Source organism: Alternaria hordeiaustralica, assembly GCF_023758085.1.
Source record: "Alternaria hordeiaustralica strain BMP 2776 chromosome Unknown scaffold_19, whole genome shotgun sequence".
Taxonomy (NCBI): Eukaryota; Fungi; Ascomycota; class Dothideomycetes; order Pleosporales; family Pleosporaceae; genus Alternaria; species Alternaria hordeiaustralica.
The window spans coordinates 426,498-443,638 of NW_026056791.1; the positions used below are offsets into that span (position 1 = coordinate 426,498).

At 53.1% G+C, this 17,141-nt stretch overlaps 6 protein-coding genes across 6 annotated transcripts; 3 read left to right on the top strand and 3 right to left on the bottom strand.

Annotated features, from left to right (window-relative positions):
• Nucleotides 1–310: 310 nt before the first annotated feature.
• On the top strand, nucleotides 311–1,805 carry J4E84_008044 (uncharacterized protein; the record flags this gene model as incomplete). Its single annotated transcript, XM_049390622.1, has 3 exons — nucleotides 311–757; nucleotides 811–936; nucleotides 984–1,805. 3 exons carry the CDS (start codon nucleotides 311–313, stop codon nucleotides 1,803–1,805), a joined length of 1,395 nt encoding a protein of 464 aa, XP_049241723.1.
• A 740-nt stretch (nucleotides 1,806–2,545) lies between these two features.
• Nucleotides 2,546–6,409, bottom strand: RPB2 (DNA-directed RNA polymerase II subunit RPB2; the record flags this gene model as incomplete). The annotated part of the gene is made up of 2 exons (XM_049390623.1): nucleotides 2,546–2,711; nucleotides 2,790–6,409. 2 exons carry the CDS (start codon nucleotides 6,407–6,409, stop codon nucleotides 2,546–2,548), a joined length of 3,786 nt encoding a protein of 1,261 aa, XP_049241724.1.
• Nucleotides 6,410–7,142: 733 nt separating this feature from the next.
• On the top strand, nucleotides 7,143–8,306 carry J4E84_008046 (uncharacterized protein; the record flags this gene model as incomplete). Its single annotated transcript, XM_049390624.1, has 1 exon — nucleotides 7,143–8,306. The coding sequence occupies one exon, from the start codon at nucleotides 7,143–7,145 to the stop codon at nucleotides 8,304–8,306; it is 1,164 nt and encodes a 387-aa protein (XP_049241725.1).
• A 1,203-nt stretch (nucleotides 8,307–9,509) lies between these two features.
• Nucleotides 9,510–10,253, bottom strand: J4E84_008047 (uncharacterized protein; the record flags this gene model as incomplete). Its single annotated transcript, XM_049390625.1, has 2 exons — nucleotides 9,510–9,817; nucleotides 10,247–10,253. The coding sequence occupies 2 exons, from the start codon at nucleotides 10,251–10,253 to the stop codon at nucleotides 9,510–9,512; spliced, it is 315 nt and encodes a 104-aa protein (XP_049241726.1).
• A 30-nt stretch (nucleotides 10,254–10,283) lies between these two features.
• Nucleotides 10,284–11,976, bottom strand: J4E84_008048 (uncharacterized protein; the record flags this gene model as incomplete). Its single annotated transcript, XM_049390626.1, has 2 exons — nucleotides 10,284–11,937; nucleotides 11,972–11,976. The coding sequence occupies 2 exons, from the start codon at nucleotides 11,974–11,976 to the stop codon at nucleotides 10,284–10,286; spliced, it is 1,659 nt and encodes a 552-aa protein (XP_049241727.1).
• A 3,839-nt stretch (nucleotides 11,977–15,815) lies between these two features.
• Nucleotides 15,816–17,141, top strand: J4E84_008049 (uncharacterized protein; the record flags this gene model as incomplete). The annotated part of the gene is made up of 1 exon (XM_049390627.1): nucleotides 15,816–17,141. One exon carries the CDS (start codon nucleotides 15,816–15,818, stop codon nucleotides 17,139–17,141), a length of 1,326 nt encoding a protein of 441 aa, XP_049241728.1.

The following is a 17,141-nucleotide window of genomic DNA, read 5'->3' on the forward strand; positions in this document are numbered from 1 at the left end:
TCCGCTCCTGCCCCCACCCGGAGGCTTGGCGCGCATGTCTTAGTCAGCGAAAGCCGCGCGATATGCACGGGCACGCGCTAAGAAACGGCAGGGTACCAGGTGCGGGTCCAGTGACGTTCTACTGCCTTCCAATCCTATCCAAAGCTAATGGTTGCCTCTCGCACAGTCGAACATCTCTGCTGCTATACACCACGCACACTCGCCAAGGACACGTATCATTCCGCAGTCAACAGTCATACCCAGACTGCTCTATTCCTCCAAGTGCCTGTAGAGCTTCCTATCACTACCCCACGCTCGTAAATCAGCGACCATGGCCGACGACGCCGCCACAACCACCGAGGACACGCAGATCACCTTCAATGTCAAGGCTGCAAACGACCAGAAGCACGTTCTCACACTAGCCCAAACCACCACAGTTGCCGACCTCAAGGCCAAGCTCTCGACGTCGGAATACGCAGATGTTCCCGCCGAACGCCAACGCCTGATATACTCCGGTCGCGTACTGAAGGACCACGACACACTCGCTAGCGTCAAGATCAAGGATGGCCACACAGTCCATCTCGTCAAGGGCGCCGCCAGCAACGTACGAAACCAAGGCACGGCAGGCACGGCAAGCGGGGGCAACACCCAGACGCCACAGGTGCCGACCAACATTGCTGCAGGAACAGGCAACAACCCTCTCGCTGGGCTCACAGGCGCGCGCTATGCCGGCTTCCACGGCCTACCAGGAATGGACACTTTCGGACCAGACGGTGGCGTAAGTCTAGATCAACCCGAGATTCGACATGGACATTCACTGACACGTGGTAGATGGGCGGCCCTCCTACAAACCCAGAAGCGTTACTAGAGCAAATGGAGAACCCCATGTTTCTATCGCAGATGAACGAGGCTATGAACAACCCAGCAGTAGTAGAAATGATGCTGCAGAGCCCCATGGTAAGCTTGTTCCCTCTTTCTAATATGCATCGTCTAATCTGAGATAGATCCGCGACAACCCGATGCTTCAGCAAGTCCTCCGAAACCCCGAAATGCGCCGTATGATGTTCAGCCCAGAGATGATGCGCATGCAACTGCAGATGCAGCGGAATATGGGCCCCACAGGGCCGAGTTTCCCAGCTCCAGGTGCTACCGACAACACCACACAGCCAGGTTCGACTGCAACAGGCGAAGGCACAACCGCGACACCGAACCAGCCTAACACGACCGGACCAACAGACCCATTCTCCGCATTCGGTACAGCCGGTGGTGCCGCAGGCGCTGGAGCAAACCCGTTCGCCAATCTGTTTGCTGGAGGCCAGAATCCTTTGGCTCCTCAGCAACAGGGTGGTGCGGGACAAAACACACAAGACGCCTCGGGCACCTTTCCCAACTTGTTTGGTGGAGCTGGCGCACAAGGCGGACAAGCGAACCCGTTCGCGGCGGCCGCCCAAAGGATGATGCAGGACCCAGAAGCCATGCGCAACATGATGCAGATGATGGGCGGTGCAGGAGGCGCAGGAGCAAACCCATTCGCAGCCTTTGGTGGACAAGACGCAGCAGGAGCTCCAGGAGGCGACGCAGGCCAACAAGCAGGCGGCAACCCCTTCGCCGCACTCTTCGGCCCCGGCGGATTCGGCGGCGCAGGCGGCTTCGGTGCCCCACCAGCCCCAGCAGACAACCGGCCACCTGAGGAAATCTACGAGGTACAACTCAGGCAGCTCAACGAAATGGGCTTCTACGAGTTCGACCGCAACGTCGCCGCCCTGCGGCGCAGCGGCGGCAACGTCCAAGGCGCAATCGAGCACCTTCTCGGCGGCGGAGCGTAGCGAGCTTTCCCCCGCATCTTCTTGCTCCCCGTGCCCCCAGAAGGACCGTACTTGACGCAGGACGAATTATAGGAAATCGAACGTTATGAAGAAAGAGAAAGAGAGCGGCAATTAGCTGACGACGACGCTGGTGACGATATCGAGGGTGTCGAGGAGGCTTATGATAGTGACGAGGATTGGTCTTTTGCGTTTGAGGATGATGAGACGCTCGTTGCGTTTGATGGGCTCAAGAAGTGAGTGATATTGATGATGACGACGAGAGCGGTGGTAATCATTTGGTAAGGCGTACACGGGAGCGGGTGGATAGATAGTACAGATACCAAGCAGTAGGCAACACAACAATGCCGATTCGTACAATATATTTTGCATGATGGCTTTGTGATGAACACGATCTGGAGAGTAGCATCCTTGATTCCAGTCTACGTTGATTTACAAAACAGATTATTGCTACTTCGTCTGTAATCACATGCAGTTTTTGTCTTATTCGATATCGCCTCTGATTAACCCCCCGCATAGATGAGAAAAAGCGCTCGCAACTTAAAAACGCCAGGCTAAAACCTCCAACGGTAGCCTTGTATTTCCTCTCAATCACTCTGTCCAAACGCACACAAACATCAAGAAACGCCATGACCATGCAGAAAACCAAAACACGACTACGAGAAAATCCGAAAGTATGAATACCCACGACCGGATTTCCGCTCAGAAGACAGGCTAAGCCTATCCATAGCGTCCGACAACGACTAGTCACGGACGCTCAATCCAGAGCGATCGGTAAACATGCGGGTGGCAATGTTCATGGCGAGGAGTTCCTGGAAGAGCAGCTTGGCGGCGTAGGGGATGTGGATTTGGGAGATGCGGGTTTTGTTGTGGCAGGGGCGGCATTCGTAGAGGCCCTTTTTGAGTTGGCTGGGTTGAAGAGTTAGTTAAAAGTTGACTACTGGGTAGGGAGATGTGGGGGTAAAGATGGGAGAAGGGAAAACTTACGCAATAGGACTCATCAGACCGCAGATGTCGCACACGTGTACGGTGTACGCGTCTGAGACGGTAAAGAGACGTTCTTTCAAGAAGGCGGCGGCGCCGTGTGCAATCATACAATCACGTTCCATCTCTCCGAAACGAAGGCCACCGTCCCTAGCACGACCCTCGACAGGCTGGCGAGTAAGGATTTGGAGTGGACCACGCGCACGAGCGTGGATCTTGTCGTCGACCATATGCCTGAGACGCTGGTAGTATGTCGGACCCAAGAAGATTTGCGTGCGCATCTTCTTGCCGGTGTGACCGTTGTACATGATTTCGAAACCGCGCTTTTGGTAGCCGGCATCCTCGAGCAGACCGGAGACTTGGTCGACGGTGATGTCGGTGAAGGGTGTGGCGTCTCCTTCTTGTCCGGTGATGGCGCCGACTTTCGAGAGTAGACACTCGATCAAATGGGCAATTGTCATACGGGAGGGAATGGCGTGGGGGTTGATGATCAGATCGGGGGTGAGGCCTTCCTTGGAGAACGGCATGTCTTCTTGACGGTAAGTGATACCGATGGTTCCCTTTTGACCGTGACGAGAAGCGAACTTGTCACCGATTTGCGGTACCTTGGTCGTTCGTGTACGGACCTTGACGAAACGGAGTCCCTCAGTGTTAGTGGTGAAAAGTACTTGGTCGACGATACCGTTCTCAGTGCTACGCAGTGGTGTTGAGACATCGCGCTTGGTGTGGAGAGTGGTCTTCTGACCAAGCTCTTGTGCGTCAGTTGCAATAGGGGCTGTCTTTCCGATGATGATATCGTCACCAGAGACACGTACACCAGGCGCAACAACACCGTCATCGTCGAGCTTGTCGTATGTTCCACCCTTCAGGCGGAGTGTATCGGCTCGTGTAGGCTTCTCGAACTGCTCCAGAACATTGACACCAATACGCTTCTCCTGCTCAGTGTATGCACGGTAGAACAGACTCCTGAAGAGTCCACGATCGATACTGCTCTGGTTCATGATAACGGAATCTTCCTGATTGTAACCACCGTATGTGGCAATGGCGACAATGGCGTTTTGACCAGCGGGAAGCTCACGGAACTTGAGGTACTCCATTGATCGAGTAGTAGCCAATGGCTTCTGGGGATAGTATAGGACGTTCATCATGGTTTCCATGCGCAGCGCGAAGTTGGTGAGGGCGACACCCATGGCTTGCTTACCCATGGCAGATTGGTAGGTGTTACGGGGCGATTGGTTGTGATCAGGGAAGGGAATGATACTGGCACAGATACCCAGAATCATGGCCGGGTGGATCTCGCAATGGGTGTAGGCGTGGATGCGTGGGTCTGGTAGTGGCTTGAGACGGCGAAGACGGTGCTCGCCTTCGGTAGATCGCTCAGCCGCAGGCAAGCCCATCTTCATCTCTCGCCACTCTTCCAGATCCTCAGGAGAGAACGTTATCATGGCAGTCTCCTCCTCCTCGGCGTCGAGGTATTCCACAACACCATCCTGGATAAGACCTCTCCAGCCGTAAGTGGCTTGCTCAACCTCATCCTGACTCCATCCTTGTCGCGTGCTTGTCTCCATCTGTTCCTGCTTCAGCTTGTTACTGATTTCCTTGGTAAAGATGAGGTGGTTGCGGTTCGGTTTCCGGATGTCGTTTTCAACAACGAACAGCGGTCTCATGACACGGCCAGCATCTGTAAAGATCTTGAACTCTCGGTCACGAATGTCACGAATCAAACTCATCTCGTAGGATAGAGTTCCGTTTCGTCGCAGCTCCTGGACGACTGTGACAAGCTGTTGGGCGTTGGAGTGAACACCAACCCAGACACCGTTGACGAAGACCTTGGTCGCATCTGGGTTCTGGTTTTGGTCGTACTCTTCCAAAAGCTGCATGTTTCGCTGTGTCATGAAGTCGATGATAGGCGACGCGTCGCTACCGACACTGACGTAGCACATCAAAGACAAGTTCTTGACCAGACCACAAGCTTGTCCTTCAGGAGTCTCGGCAGGGCAAACAAGACCCCAATGGGAGTTGTGAAGTTGTCGCGGCTTGGCTAGCTTGCCGTCACGACCGACTGGGGTGTTCGTTCGACGCAAATGCGACAATGTGGAGGCGTATGTGTATCGGTTCAACACCTGGGAAACACCGGCCTTTGCGGAAGCGGCCTTCTTCTGGTCACCCCAGTTACCTGTTGCCAAGGAGTACTTCAACCCGTTTGTGATGATGCTGGCCTTGACAGCCATCTGAACGTTGAAGTCCTGGTTGTTCTCAACGCATCGCTGAAGGTACTTGTACACGTCCTTGGTGAGCTTCAGGAAGAGAATACGGAACAAGTTGGCAACCAGAGGTCCAGCGAGATCCAGACGCTTTTTACCGAAGTGATCACGATCGTCCTCGTCGCGGCGACCCAGCACACACTGCAAAAGGCGGTGGATCATGTAACCAAAGAAGTAGGCCTTGCGCGTGTCCTGACCCTCCTTTTGGGAAATGTGCGGCAAGAATTCTCGCTGCATAATGTCCCTCGCGAACTTGAGACGCCTGTCCTTCGTGCCTGAATTGGCGCCACGCTTGGCAATGAAGTCCAGAGCAGTCTCTCGGTCCTGAACAACGGATCCCTCCTCGATACTGGGCTTCAACAGCTCCAGCATTTGTGTGTCGGTGCGGTCGTAAACGATGTGACTGAGAATCTCTTCGTCGGAGACAATACCGAGCGCGCGGAAGACGATGGCCATGGGCACATCCGCCTTGATGTATGGGAGGGTAGCGTATGCGAAGGGACCGGGGATACGTTTTCCGGGACCTGCGAGTGAGTTCTCCGCCCACTTGATGTTAAACGATGAGATCAACCGGGTGCCCTTCTCGACCGCACTTCGAATCTCAGCGATCCATGGAATAGGACCCTGCTTCTTTCGGAAGACCTGTACAATGTTCGCGGCACTGCGCTCCTGAGCGATGAGGACCTTCTCACTTCCGTTGATGACGAAGTATCCACCCTGATCGTAAGGGCACTCGTTCAGAGCGAACAGGTCCGCGTCAGACTGCGCTCGCAAATGGCAGAGCTCTGACCGCAACATGACAGGAAGCTTTCCGATGAAGACTCGCGCCGCAGCGCCATCATCCATTGGCATGTCTTCACGCTCCCACCGGATCTGCGATGGTCCGCCTGTGTAGCCACCTTCCATCTCCTCGTCATCGCCCTCCTCTGGTTCGCGTCCCTCACGGGCGACCATTATTCGGTTCTCGATATCGGCCAACATGGCACCGGAGTAGGTGAGATTCCGTAAACGCGCTTCGTGAGGGTAAAGTTGCACCGTGGTGCCGTCGCCTTCTGTGTGTGTTGGCCGCGCCAGGTAGACGCGCCCGAATTTAATTTCATAGCGGCGCTTGATGATGGGGTTCTCCTCCTCATCGGGGTTGTAGGGCGTGTTTTGCTCGAGAATGACGCTGCCGTTTTCTTTTACGATATCCTGGATTGTGTTGCGCGTGAATTCATCGTACGAGTCGAGCTGCTGCGAGACCAGACCCTTGGTGTCGAAGAAGGAGCTGATGACCGCCCAGCAGTCCTCGGGCAAGACGCGGTTCTCCTCATCCTCGTACTCGTCCTCCATACCGTCGTAGTCGTACGGCTCGGCCATGATCGCGACTGGGTTGATTAGGCGCGGGGAGGTGAAGGGGGGTGGGTGAGTGCGGACGTGTAGTGTCCTGTCTGTTCCGTATGCGACGGCGGCGACCGCCTCTCAAAGGACGTTCGGTGCTAACGCTCCCCGTCTTAGCGCCACCGCGTATCACGTGATTCCACTAGCGTTCTAGATTCCATACAGTCCACCCGTGTCTTCCAGTTCCTGCATCCTTCTCGCGGCAACTTGCATTTTACTTCTAGATCCCGCATTTCGGGCCTAGACTTCCACTCAGCCCAGTCTAGGTTACACCACATACTGAACTCTCGAAGTTGGAGGCCTTAAACACCAGCACTAGATTCTCGTGTCTCCAATCACTGGTGACCGGACGCCTTCCAATGTCAAGAACTGGCAAATAAGTCTACATACCGCCGACAAGCCACACTTGCGATCTTGCGCTGTAGTCGCGACAGCATTCATTGTCCATACCTATTCGGGATGCATTATTTTATGCACTAACGCGAAATGTGCTCCATATGTCGATCTGTACATTCTGGGCAGTGCGTGATGGCTCAAGGAGGCTGAAATGGCTGGCTGAACGAAGTATGGGTATCGCCTTGTCCAGTCGCCAGTCAAGTTGGGGAAGAGTCTGGGACGATGAGCTGGAAGAACGAAGGCATATATAAGAGCTGTGAATGCGACAATAGGACCATCAGACACTTCGGAAAGCTCATATATACACGGTGGCAACATGCATCTCTCACATACTTTCTTCGCCGGCGCTCTCTTGCTTGCATTTGAAGCTAGCGCAACTGCTACGACAAAGTCCTACGTTACTTGTATCACCAAGCAAGGTCCAAAGCCGGTTGCTACCGTCAAGACAACGTCTCGCATCTTGACGGTACCTTTCTATGGCTTCAAGTTCACAACGAAGACGCCTACATATGTCGTCACTCCCCCACCGGTTACCGCCACGGTCACTGTCACAGCGACGAGCGTAATGACTGAGACCCAGACCCAAGAGACCGACACGTTCTCTGAAACTGTCACGCAGACCGACACAGTCCTAATAACATCCACGGACATCACCCGAGTAACAGACACCGCCACGCTCACTGTCACGCTTACTGCTGCAACAACGACTGTGGTACCTCCTGCAAATTTCCAGCCCATCCAGTCAACCTTCCCCAACAGGAAGCGAAGATTCGCCAGCCTCCCTGAAGTAGCATCGAACGAATCTGCACTAGAAGAGCGAGGCCAAGCGCAACGTATCATCTTCAACAAAGGCCGAAAACCGACATGCTCACCTCCCGTCTACCCACAAGGAGTGGCTTGTGTCGGCATAGCAAAGGTGATCAGTACGTCGACCATCACCCGGACCGCGAAGAGGACCACGACTGTTACGACATCGGCACCTACCTCTTCGGTCACCACCACAATAACCGAGGTCAGCACGACCACCCTCACTCCCGTTCGCGCATCAACAACAGTCACTGATGCCTACTACACGGCCATCACACAAACCATTGTCGAGCCCTCTACCATCACAACTGCCACTACCCAAACAATCGAAGTAGCCGTACCGGCTTCCACCTTCTACGCCGCCTGCGGTGCCGACAACTTCATCCCCGGTATCAATGGCCAAGTTTTCAGCCAAATCGTGATCGACGACCTGTCGGATCAGAGTGTCGTTGCCGGGTCGGCCTATGAATGCTGCCTGGCCTGTATCTCCACACCTGCCTGTGTCGGAAGCGTATTTCAGGTAGTTAACAACCAGAAATACTGTGATTTCTTCACACGAAATAGTGGTGTTTGCGATGCTGGTTCTCAGGGGGGCCAGATTATCTTGAAAGACGGAACACCGGACGGGTCTGTGTTGCTTAGTAATGGGATTTGTGGGAAATATTATGTTTAAGGAGGTTGGTGTTGGTGTTGATGTTGATGTTGCAAGTAGCTACTATGGACACTGTTAGGCGGTCAAATACTGATTGATGAACATCTTGTCATGCTATCATCGCCATCGCTGCGTTTCCCTGTGAGCGGTTGAGTCATTGAGCGACATAACTGAGTAACATAACCTTGCCACCACTCAACGCCATCCCTCATACCCCCATAACTACCAAAGGCGCAAATATCCAGCCCCAGTACCAAGTATCTCAATACATCCCATGATACACAGCCATCCTATTCAACGCCATAATCTCCAAGTCCACCCCTACCTTAGCAAAAGCCTCGCTCACCACCTCCGGTAGTATGAACTTGCAACTCGGCCAGCTGCCACGCTCCTGCTTACAACCTCCTCCGTCATGAGCGCAAAGGCTCTCGGTCATGTGAACTCGGCGCAAGCTGCGCAGCTGAAGCAACGCCAGTATCCAACCAAACCACTTCAGCCTCTCCGGTTCAGACAGCTCCTGGAATTGCCGCATCTTCGTTCCACCCGTGGCGAAGATACCAGATGGGTATCTGAACCAGATTTCTAGTTCGCGTACATTCGGTGGTAGGAGGGGCGTGATATCGCTCCTGAGCTCAAAGCCCACGCGGTTGGGATTTGCTTTCAGGCTACCGCACGACAATTCCTCGAAAAACGCGAAAGCCGGCACATGCAGAATCTGCAAGGCGGTAAAATTGGTGAATCTAGTTGGGCTCCAAGGTCTCTGCGGTACTTCGTAGCATATGCCAGGCAAAATAGTTAGTTCTCGTAGCGTCTGTTGAGTCGCCCATAAATTAGCGATGCTGACATCTAGGCCGAGTGAGGGCGCGCCGTCGAGGTACCATGTGAAGCGCAATTTCTCCAGCTGACTAGCAGTACCAGCTTTCTGCACAGCAGCACGTCCATTGTGTATTGATGGATATGTACACCATTTGTAGTCGATGGAGGTGAGATTTCTGAAGTTGACTGTGTCAAACCATTGGATGGAGGGCGCGGTGAAATACCCGAGCGCTGCGTGCGTAATATTCTCTCGTACGACTAGTGTTTTGGCGGTGGGCAGACCGAAGAGCCAAGTTGACATGGCTAAGTGATGCTCGGGACAGTCTATGCTGATAGGTGTGGTAGTGTGATCTCTCAGCCTGTATTTGACCTTAGCTCCTTGCCGACAATCACGTTTGGTCAGTAATCTTACATTTGAGCAATCTCGGATGATGCGTCCATTTGCTCAAACGTTGATCGCGGATCGTCCAAGATAAAGATAGTCAAGTTTTGTAGATTCACAAGTTTGGCGAGAATCTCCCGAATCGCGTCTCGTTCGAGGGATAGTTTGCCATATGGGTACGCGCCTTCGAGCTGGCAATCGATTTGTAGCGTTTGTACTGAGCCGGCGAGGTGTGGGGCGGCTGTGAGCGCGGTCAAGAGCATCGAGCAGCGTCCATTATGGACTGGAATATGTTGCGCAGGTACGTGGATGTCGCGGTAGAGAAGTTGCTGGGCTGATGATTTGAAGCTGCGGTGTGTCTATTAAGCTGTTAGCACAAATAATAACATGTCTCAGTACCACGTTAGCAAAGCATAGCAAGGGGGCTACATACTAGTAATAAGTTAGCAAGATGTCTTAAGAGCTATTCGTGGCGGCTACTTTACCTTTGATCAGAGCAAGCCAGGCATCCTTATCGGCGAGATAGGCGAAGATCTTGTCCAATGTCTCGTTGGCGAAAGTTGTAATCTTCGATTGAGACATGTTGTATTGTAGAATGTCAAAAAGTGTTCGACTCTACTGAAGTTCCGGGTGTTGATAATGCGAGCCTTTTAGATGTGGAAGCAGGTGGGGATTAGAGTGCGCGGTGGCCGAGTTAGACTGGTGGTGTCTATAGCGTGGATCCGGCATCGATTGGCAATGTGAAGACCACCATTTTGCAGACCGTGCATGGAGTCTGAGAGCGTGAAACTCCTCCTCATTCACGCAATCCACATGTCTTGACAATTTCCCTTGCTCTTCTCCCAAAGCTCACCCTTCATGATTCCATGAACATAAGCGTCACCTATGAACTCCCACGTACCTTGACCTTCCCGCAGTATGAGCGGTGTCATAACGCCCCCAACAAGCACAACATGGTCTCCAAGCCGACATATACTGGGTACCAGAGCATGATAAGTGATCTCGGAGTCTGCAAGATCAACCATCCGTGCGCCCTTGCGATTCAACATATGCCCTACCATAGACCTGAACTGCGCTTCAGGATTCACCCAGCCAAAGAGGCGAAGAATGCGCTCAATCAAGACGACCGCGATGTAGCAAGTCAAATAGCCGTGGATATTGAATGTGCAAAGAAGCCGCAAGAGTCGCTGGCGGTTCTCAAAAGCAGCATAAGCGCTTCTTTTAGCTTCTGGCGTGTTTTGTAGTTCACCAGCCATGAAGGTCTCGTACATGGCTTCAGTCGCAGACTCGCCTGTCGCAGAGTACACTTGCTTGTCGTGCTGGGGTCGAAAGAGGGCCTCCCATTCATGAACTTGTTGCATGTTGAACTGTAATATTCTTGCTTGTTCAAGCAAAGATTGGCGAAGTGGGGCTTTGCGCGCTAGCCAACGGCGCGGTGTGAGTTGCGTGACCTTCGCTACTGTGACTCCAGACAGCCTCAGCATCTTGGGCAAGTCCATTGGGTAGGTACCAGGGTCTGGTGGTGAGTTGCACGCCTCGAGACCGAAGCCGGGTTCAAATAAAGAGCTTTCCGAAGCATGGTAGTCTCGCACTGTGTAAGCATCATTGGCGAGCATTTCGGCTCTGACCAGCGACATAGGAGTTGCTTCTGTCCACCGCCAGTCTGGTACCCATGATGGGAGTGCCAGTCTGTATTTCGGGTCGCTTTCTTCGAGGGGGGTAGTAACGAGACGAGGCACATGGAGGATTGCCACTTGCCCCTTCTGAAGCGTGCGCGCAGCCAAACGAGTGTACAATATCTCCGGCGTGAGGTTCTTGTCGTAGTTTGGCTCGATTCCCACCTTTTCCAATGCCTTTTTACACCTCATCCCGTAGAAAGCGTAAATCTTGTCTCTAGAATCACCGGCAAAACAGACTCGATGTCTCAGCAGCGTCCCAGGCCAATCGAGATCGACGCCATTGGCAAATTCCATCTCACTAAGCTTCATGAGGATGACGTTGCTTAGCCTAGCTCCTTCATAAAATTCCCACAGCCACAATTGACTCGTCAAAAGATACAGGTATGCAGCCAGCAGCGAATTCCAGGGTATCTTGGCGCTTCCACACATGAACCACACTGAGCTGGAAACCACGACTTCTTGCATGATCCAGGATCGCTCGAAGTAAGGTCGATCTAGCAACCTCAGCAGCGTCTCGAGTGCCGGGTCGCCTACCTTGACCTTAACGCGAACATCTTTCTCTTTCTCTTCCTCCGGTGTCAAGACTATTTGTTTCTGTTCTGCCATTTCTCGTCGGTAGGTTGTGTGTAGTCCAGAAGCGTATTCGAACGCTGCTTCTACCCCCGCCTCTTTCGGACCCAGCCAGCTCACAGTGACAGAAGCCTTCATGTAGATCTGTCGCATCTTTGGTACTTGCGTGGTCTTCTCCTCATCATCTTTTTGGTTCAAGCACACGCTGTCGACCCACAGAGTGCGTGCTTTCTGCCAACGCCATCCTCGAATCTCGTACAGTAACGGTATTAACGTGCGGGGTATTTCGAGAATGTTGTCATTCTCCAGATCACGAGGTGGGGCCGCATTGGTGATATGGATGGTAGCGTTGTGTGGCTCACGACCCCAGTTATAGGAGAGGGCGTAGAACTTCGGAGCTTTCGACAACAACGTTGTATACAGTCGACCGGTGATAGGGCCACTTGGAGGACCCCTGTGAACTTCCAGCAATCGTATGTATACATCTTCTGAGTTGTGGAGAGTCGGAAGTGGTTGGTACTGGTATGGCATGTTCGTGTGCCAAAAGAAACGGATGGTTCGGACGGTTTGTCAAACACGTCCGGTGGAAGGCACACCCCTTCAAATATACCTACTGCGCGTCGAACGCCAGGTATGTTACATCCACTGCACTCTCTTGGGCGCGCCGACATCGAAATAAGACCAGCCCAGACCTACCGGAAAACGCCATATCTTCAGCTTGCTCGTTTGTGTACAAAAAGAGAGACGCGAGGCTAGAGAAAGATGCGCATTTGCGGCTGAAGTTTGCAAGGCTGAACGGAGGCCATGTCATTCGCTTGCTCGGATCCTCGATCCGACCATTGGAGCATACTAGTTCACCTGTGTGTTCAGCTGGTGTTGAGTTGTGGATAGTCCGGCCTCATGTCATACTCATCAAGAGAGCGGGCGTGTTTCTCGCTTTCGAATGCAGGGCCTTTGTGTGGCTAGCTGTGTGGCTTTGCGCAGCGCGTCGGCGAAACGGTACGTAGCGGATGAGGTTTGCGTGTTGCTTGCGTGTTTGCTTACGAAGGAGCTCGTTTCCAAGGTTATCCGGTGCCACGCCCTAGGCCGCATTCGGCGTAGCGCTCGTTCTGAGCAAATCTTTCCGAGGTCGTTCAAAGGGAAACTCACGCACTCGAATGACCACGACGCCCATACCAAGAAATGTGTAACAAAATGCTTATCGCGAGCAGAACTCCAGTTTACAAGATCTGCTACCCCACAAGTGATGGGCATGGTGTGGGCCCTAGCGCCCACACTCCGTCTCCACCTGGAGCACCGATCCTTCACACCCTCACATGGCCCGACTGCTAGCGCCATCGTCCCACCCAAGAGTTCTTGTTCTCCCGTGGATCGAGGTTTATAAGGTTGCGCAGCATGTTACAACGCGGGCGCCTTGCCCTCCATAAAGTTTGTCGGCCCTTTCAGCTTTTGACCCCGCGTCACAAGAGCACGTCGATGAAACCTGGTTGGCCAACTTTAAGAGCTCTGCCCTTGGCTCAGGAATAGAGCACGCTGAGAGGAGCGACGCGTCAAGGGTAGATAGGCCAAGCCCGCATTGGGTGTATCGAGCTGCAGAGCCAGTCTTGGGCTTCATCTGACGATGATGTAGTTACTTTTAAGGTTGGGTCTTCCTCTGTCTCTGCGAATCCGCCTTCCTCCGAGCTGCGCGCTCGAACGTGAACACTGCTTTCCTATCTACCCATCCCGTGGTCCTCAAGCCATACATTCCGTTACTCTGGGGTCACCACATGCGCGCAGTCGGTGATTGCGACACCCTTGGTATGCACGTAGCTTAAATCGGTCGACAAAGGAACTCCAATCCGCCGTATATACGCAACACCTCGAAGCGCGCTCAAGCTTTGGCTCTCTCTCTTCTCTCTGTGTGGATATACCCTACCAGTCTTATTATTATGGCAAACAACACTGAAGAAGAGACGTCGCCGGCGAGTGTAAAGAGTGGTACGATCGTCATCGCGATCATCGTGCCCTCGGTCTTGATCATTTTACTTCTTACGCTCGTAATCATGTCAGTCTCCGCACTGGTGTTAGAGGACCTCATGCATGTCTAAGCTGACGATAGGAACCGCCGCAGGGGCTTCATTCTCCCACGATGCGTCCGCGATGAATCCACTCACAAAGAGAAGCGCTGGAAGACGCGGCAAGACGAACTGGAGACACACATTAAATCACAAAATTTCTATGATTGGCTCGAAAGCCAAAAGGAGAAGACATCTGATTCAACGCAAGCATCCGATTCCCTCTGGTGAGTATGCCAAATAAGCCATATTCGATGAGCGGACCGGACTGACTGTGAGACAGCGCCATCTGCCTTGACGATTTCGCCGAAGATGCGCAAGTTCGGGGACTCCACTGCTCTCACGCTTTCCACTCACATTGTCTCGACGAGTGGTTCACAAGATACAATGAGTACTGTCCCTTGTGCCATCGACCAATAATACCCGGGTCTCGGGCAGCGAGAAGAAAAGTCCGTGAAGGGATGGATCCAACCATTCCGGTAGTCCTGATGGTGTAACTGCTGCAATGGACAACGAGAGACACGGTTCCAACTTCGTGAGGCTCATGAATCTTCGGAAGACGATGCATATCTCTACCAGATCTTGGCATGGGCTGCTTTGGGCAATCGAGAGCGACCACATCCGCGAACAGGCGGACAAGACCTTAGATCGAAGAGCCCGGAGCGATGCACAGCTAGGGCTTAGGCGCAGCGGGGACGGGTTTAACAACGGGTTTCTAGGTGCTTCGCCTACACGGAAGCATCCGCGCCACAGCCGCGTGCGGCTAACGGACGGTTCTCCAGTACCTGTCAATTTCATTCCGAGAATGCCGGGGTCAGTCGAGAGATCGGGCGGGGACCATGAAGGAGTGGGTCAATATACTAAACTCAAGACACTATGCGTCTTAAGAAGAGCAACGGCCTTCCACTCAAGCGCAACGATAGCACCACACCGACGAGAAGAAATTATTCGATGGCGATGATCTAGGAACATCGACATACTGAAGTCCCAGGATATAGAGGAGTGGAGCTTAGTCTACGGGTGACCTCTAGATGCTCGGCATTTCCTTGTCTTGGCGAAATAGTTCTCGCTATGTCGATTCGAATAGATACACCAAACGAGCTTTGAACCTCTCGCGAAGACTCTTTGCGTGTTTTTACTTTCCCTACAGACACAGAGAGGGCATACAGGTCTGATCTCGATTGCATAGGCGCGTGTTGAGATGCGGCTGCTATTAGTGGGGCAGCCGAGGCCGCTAACGGGAGTGTCGTTGGCTCCCGCTCTAACATCGCCTTTAACACACCTGCACTCTTTTCATCCCATGTCACCCTGGAATGATCTTCAGGCACAAGAGCGACGGCACTCCGAAAATAATGCGAAAAAGATACTGCTGTGGCTAGGAGCTCGTAATGAGGCGCACGGCGTGCCATCGCTAGGATGGTTCCGGGCATGGAGCGGGGCGCAGGGAAATGTCACGCCACCCTCTGGTGGTCTGATCAACCTCTGCCTTGGTAATCTAGAACAGCGCAGAACCTGGCACAGGACAACTTCCGCACAATTGCTGTACCGAAAGTCCCGTTGGAGCGACTGACATTTTCTAGGCTTTTGACTGCCCTTTGCACCTGCCACTCTCGATACTGCATCTTCATACCCCCTGACCAGTCGGTAGATCAAATCCCGTACGAGGAGTACCACGAAACGGTGTGGACTTCGCCTGGATTGACCTGCAACTACTGCCAAGCTGTTCCTTGGGTCTTACTCACCCGCCTTAAGCCATCGCCTATTCCCGTGTAAAAACTAGAGAAACTTTTCTCAAACGCGTGGATACATCTTCACCATCGATCCATGTTGAGTACCTGCGGGCATCTCTTCGATTTGACAAAGACAAAGGAAGTGCCCGCGCTTATAACCTCGACCCCAGCTCGACCCTGTTCCTGCACCTCGCCCGCTAGTCTCACGTGTGGCTTGGCCAGGGTACCTTAGCGATTGTATCTCCTGATCAACGCGTGAGCTCTTCCGTGCAACAACCCACCCGCGGACTATCATCATGGCTCTCAATTGGGACGCATTCCTCAATACTGAGGGTTTCAACCTACCGAACGACCAATGGTCCGATCTTTTACCACCAACGTCTGCCCCTCCCACTTCCCAGATGCCCAAGTCGACCACCACCGACACGTCAGGCTCTTCACCTGAAGACGTCACCAATTTCGATTCCCTTCTTGGAGGAACATCAGGCGACCCTTACTTTGACGACTCGCTATTCCTGCCCAACGACTACTTCCTGGGCGATCTCGACGTCCTCAAGCCCTTTGGCAACAACATCGGTGGAGGGAGATCAACCAATGAGTCGTCACCCGAGCCTGTACATGGGAATGGTGACAACTCTACATCTCAGACACCATCAGACGTAAACGGCCTAGACCAGTCAGCCAACATGCCGCCAGCTCAGAGGCAGGCACTCCAACGTGCCAACACCTTCCCCAACCCTGCCTATGAATCTTTGTTTCCAAACAACTTAGATTCCGGTTTCGTCGAAGACCTCACCTTCCCCGACGGCCCGAAAGGATCATCTACCACCACCAAGCCAGGGCTTGAGAGGACTCAAACATCAACAACAACAAACACTACGTCGAAACGTACCAAGAACAAGCCAGACATACTCTCTGCCTGCTGGACATCCCCACTTTGCCCCAATCACGATGTAAATGGTTCACCGCCTAATCCATCGACGTGCGGCGGAGGATGTGCTCCCTTCTTGTTCGCAGACCAGGACGCTCTCCCAAGTATCATCAACCTACTTAATGACCCACAAGAAGTCACTGCCGAAGACGGTATAGTGGAGATCCAACCACGCCCCAAGAAGCGATCCGAAAGCGACGCATCAGCAAACGGCTTCTCAACCCAACAGAGAGAAAGCAAAGACACAACCACATCCCCATCAGACGACCGGCAACGAATGAAGAGCGAGACGACAGAAGATGCCTCCGCCAAAGAATCACCTCAAGCCAACGATGATGATAAGACAAAGCCACGCCGACGACTACCGCACAACCAAGTCGAACGAAAGTACCGAGAATCGCTCAACACACAACTAGATTCGCTCAAGCGTGTCGTACCCTCCCTCCAAAACCAACGAGCGTGCGACGGCGCCGATATCGAGGACCTGCCCACACCCTCGAAGCCTAGCAAAGCAGTCATCTTAGCGTCAGCGACTGCCTACATCAAGCAAATGGAAAAAGATAAGAAGAGTCTGGCAGATGAGAACCAATTGCTTCGGACGAGGGTCAAGGCTCTCCAGTCGCTGGTTAAGTGTGACGACTGCAGCTTGATGCAGTATGTCATGGATTTGAAGATCAAGCAGGCTAGTTGA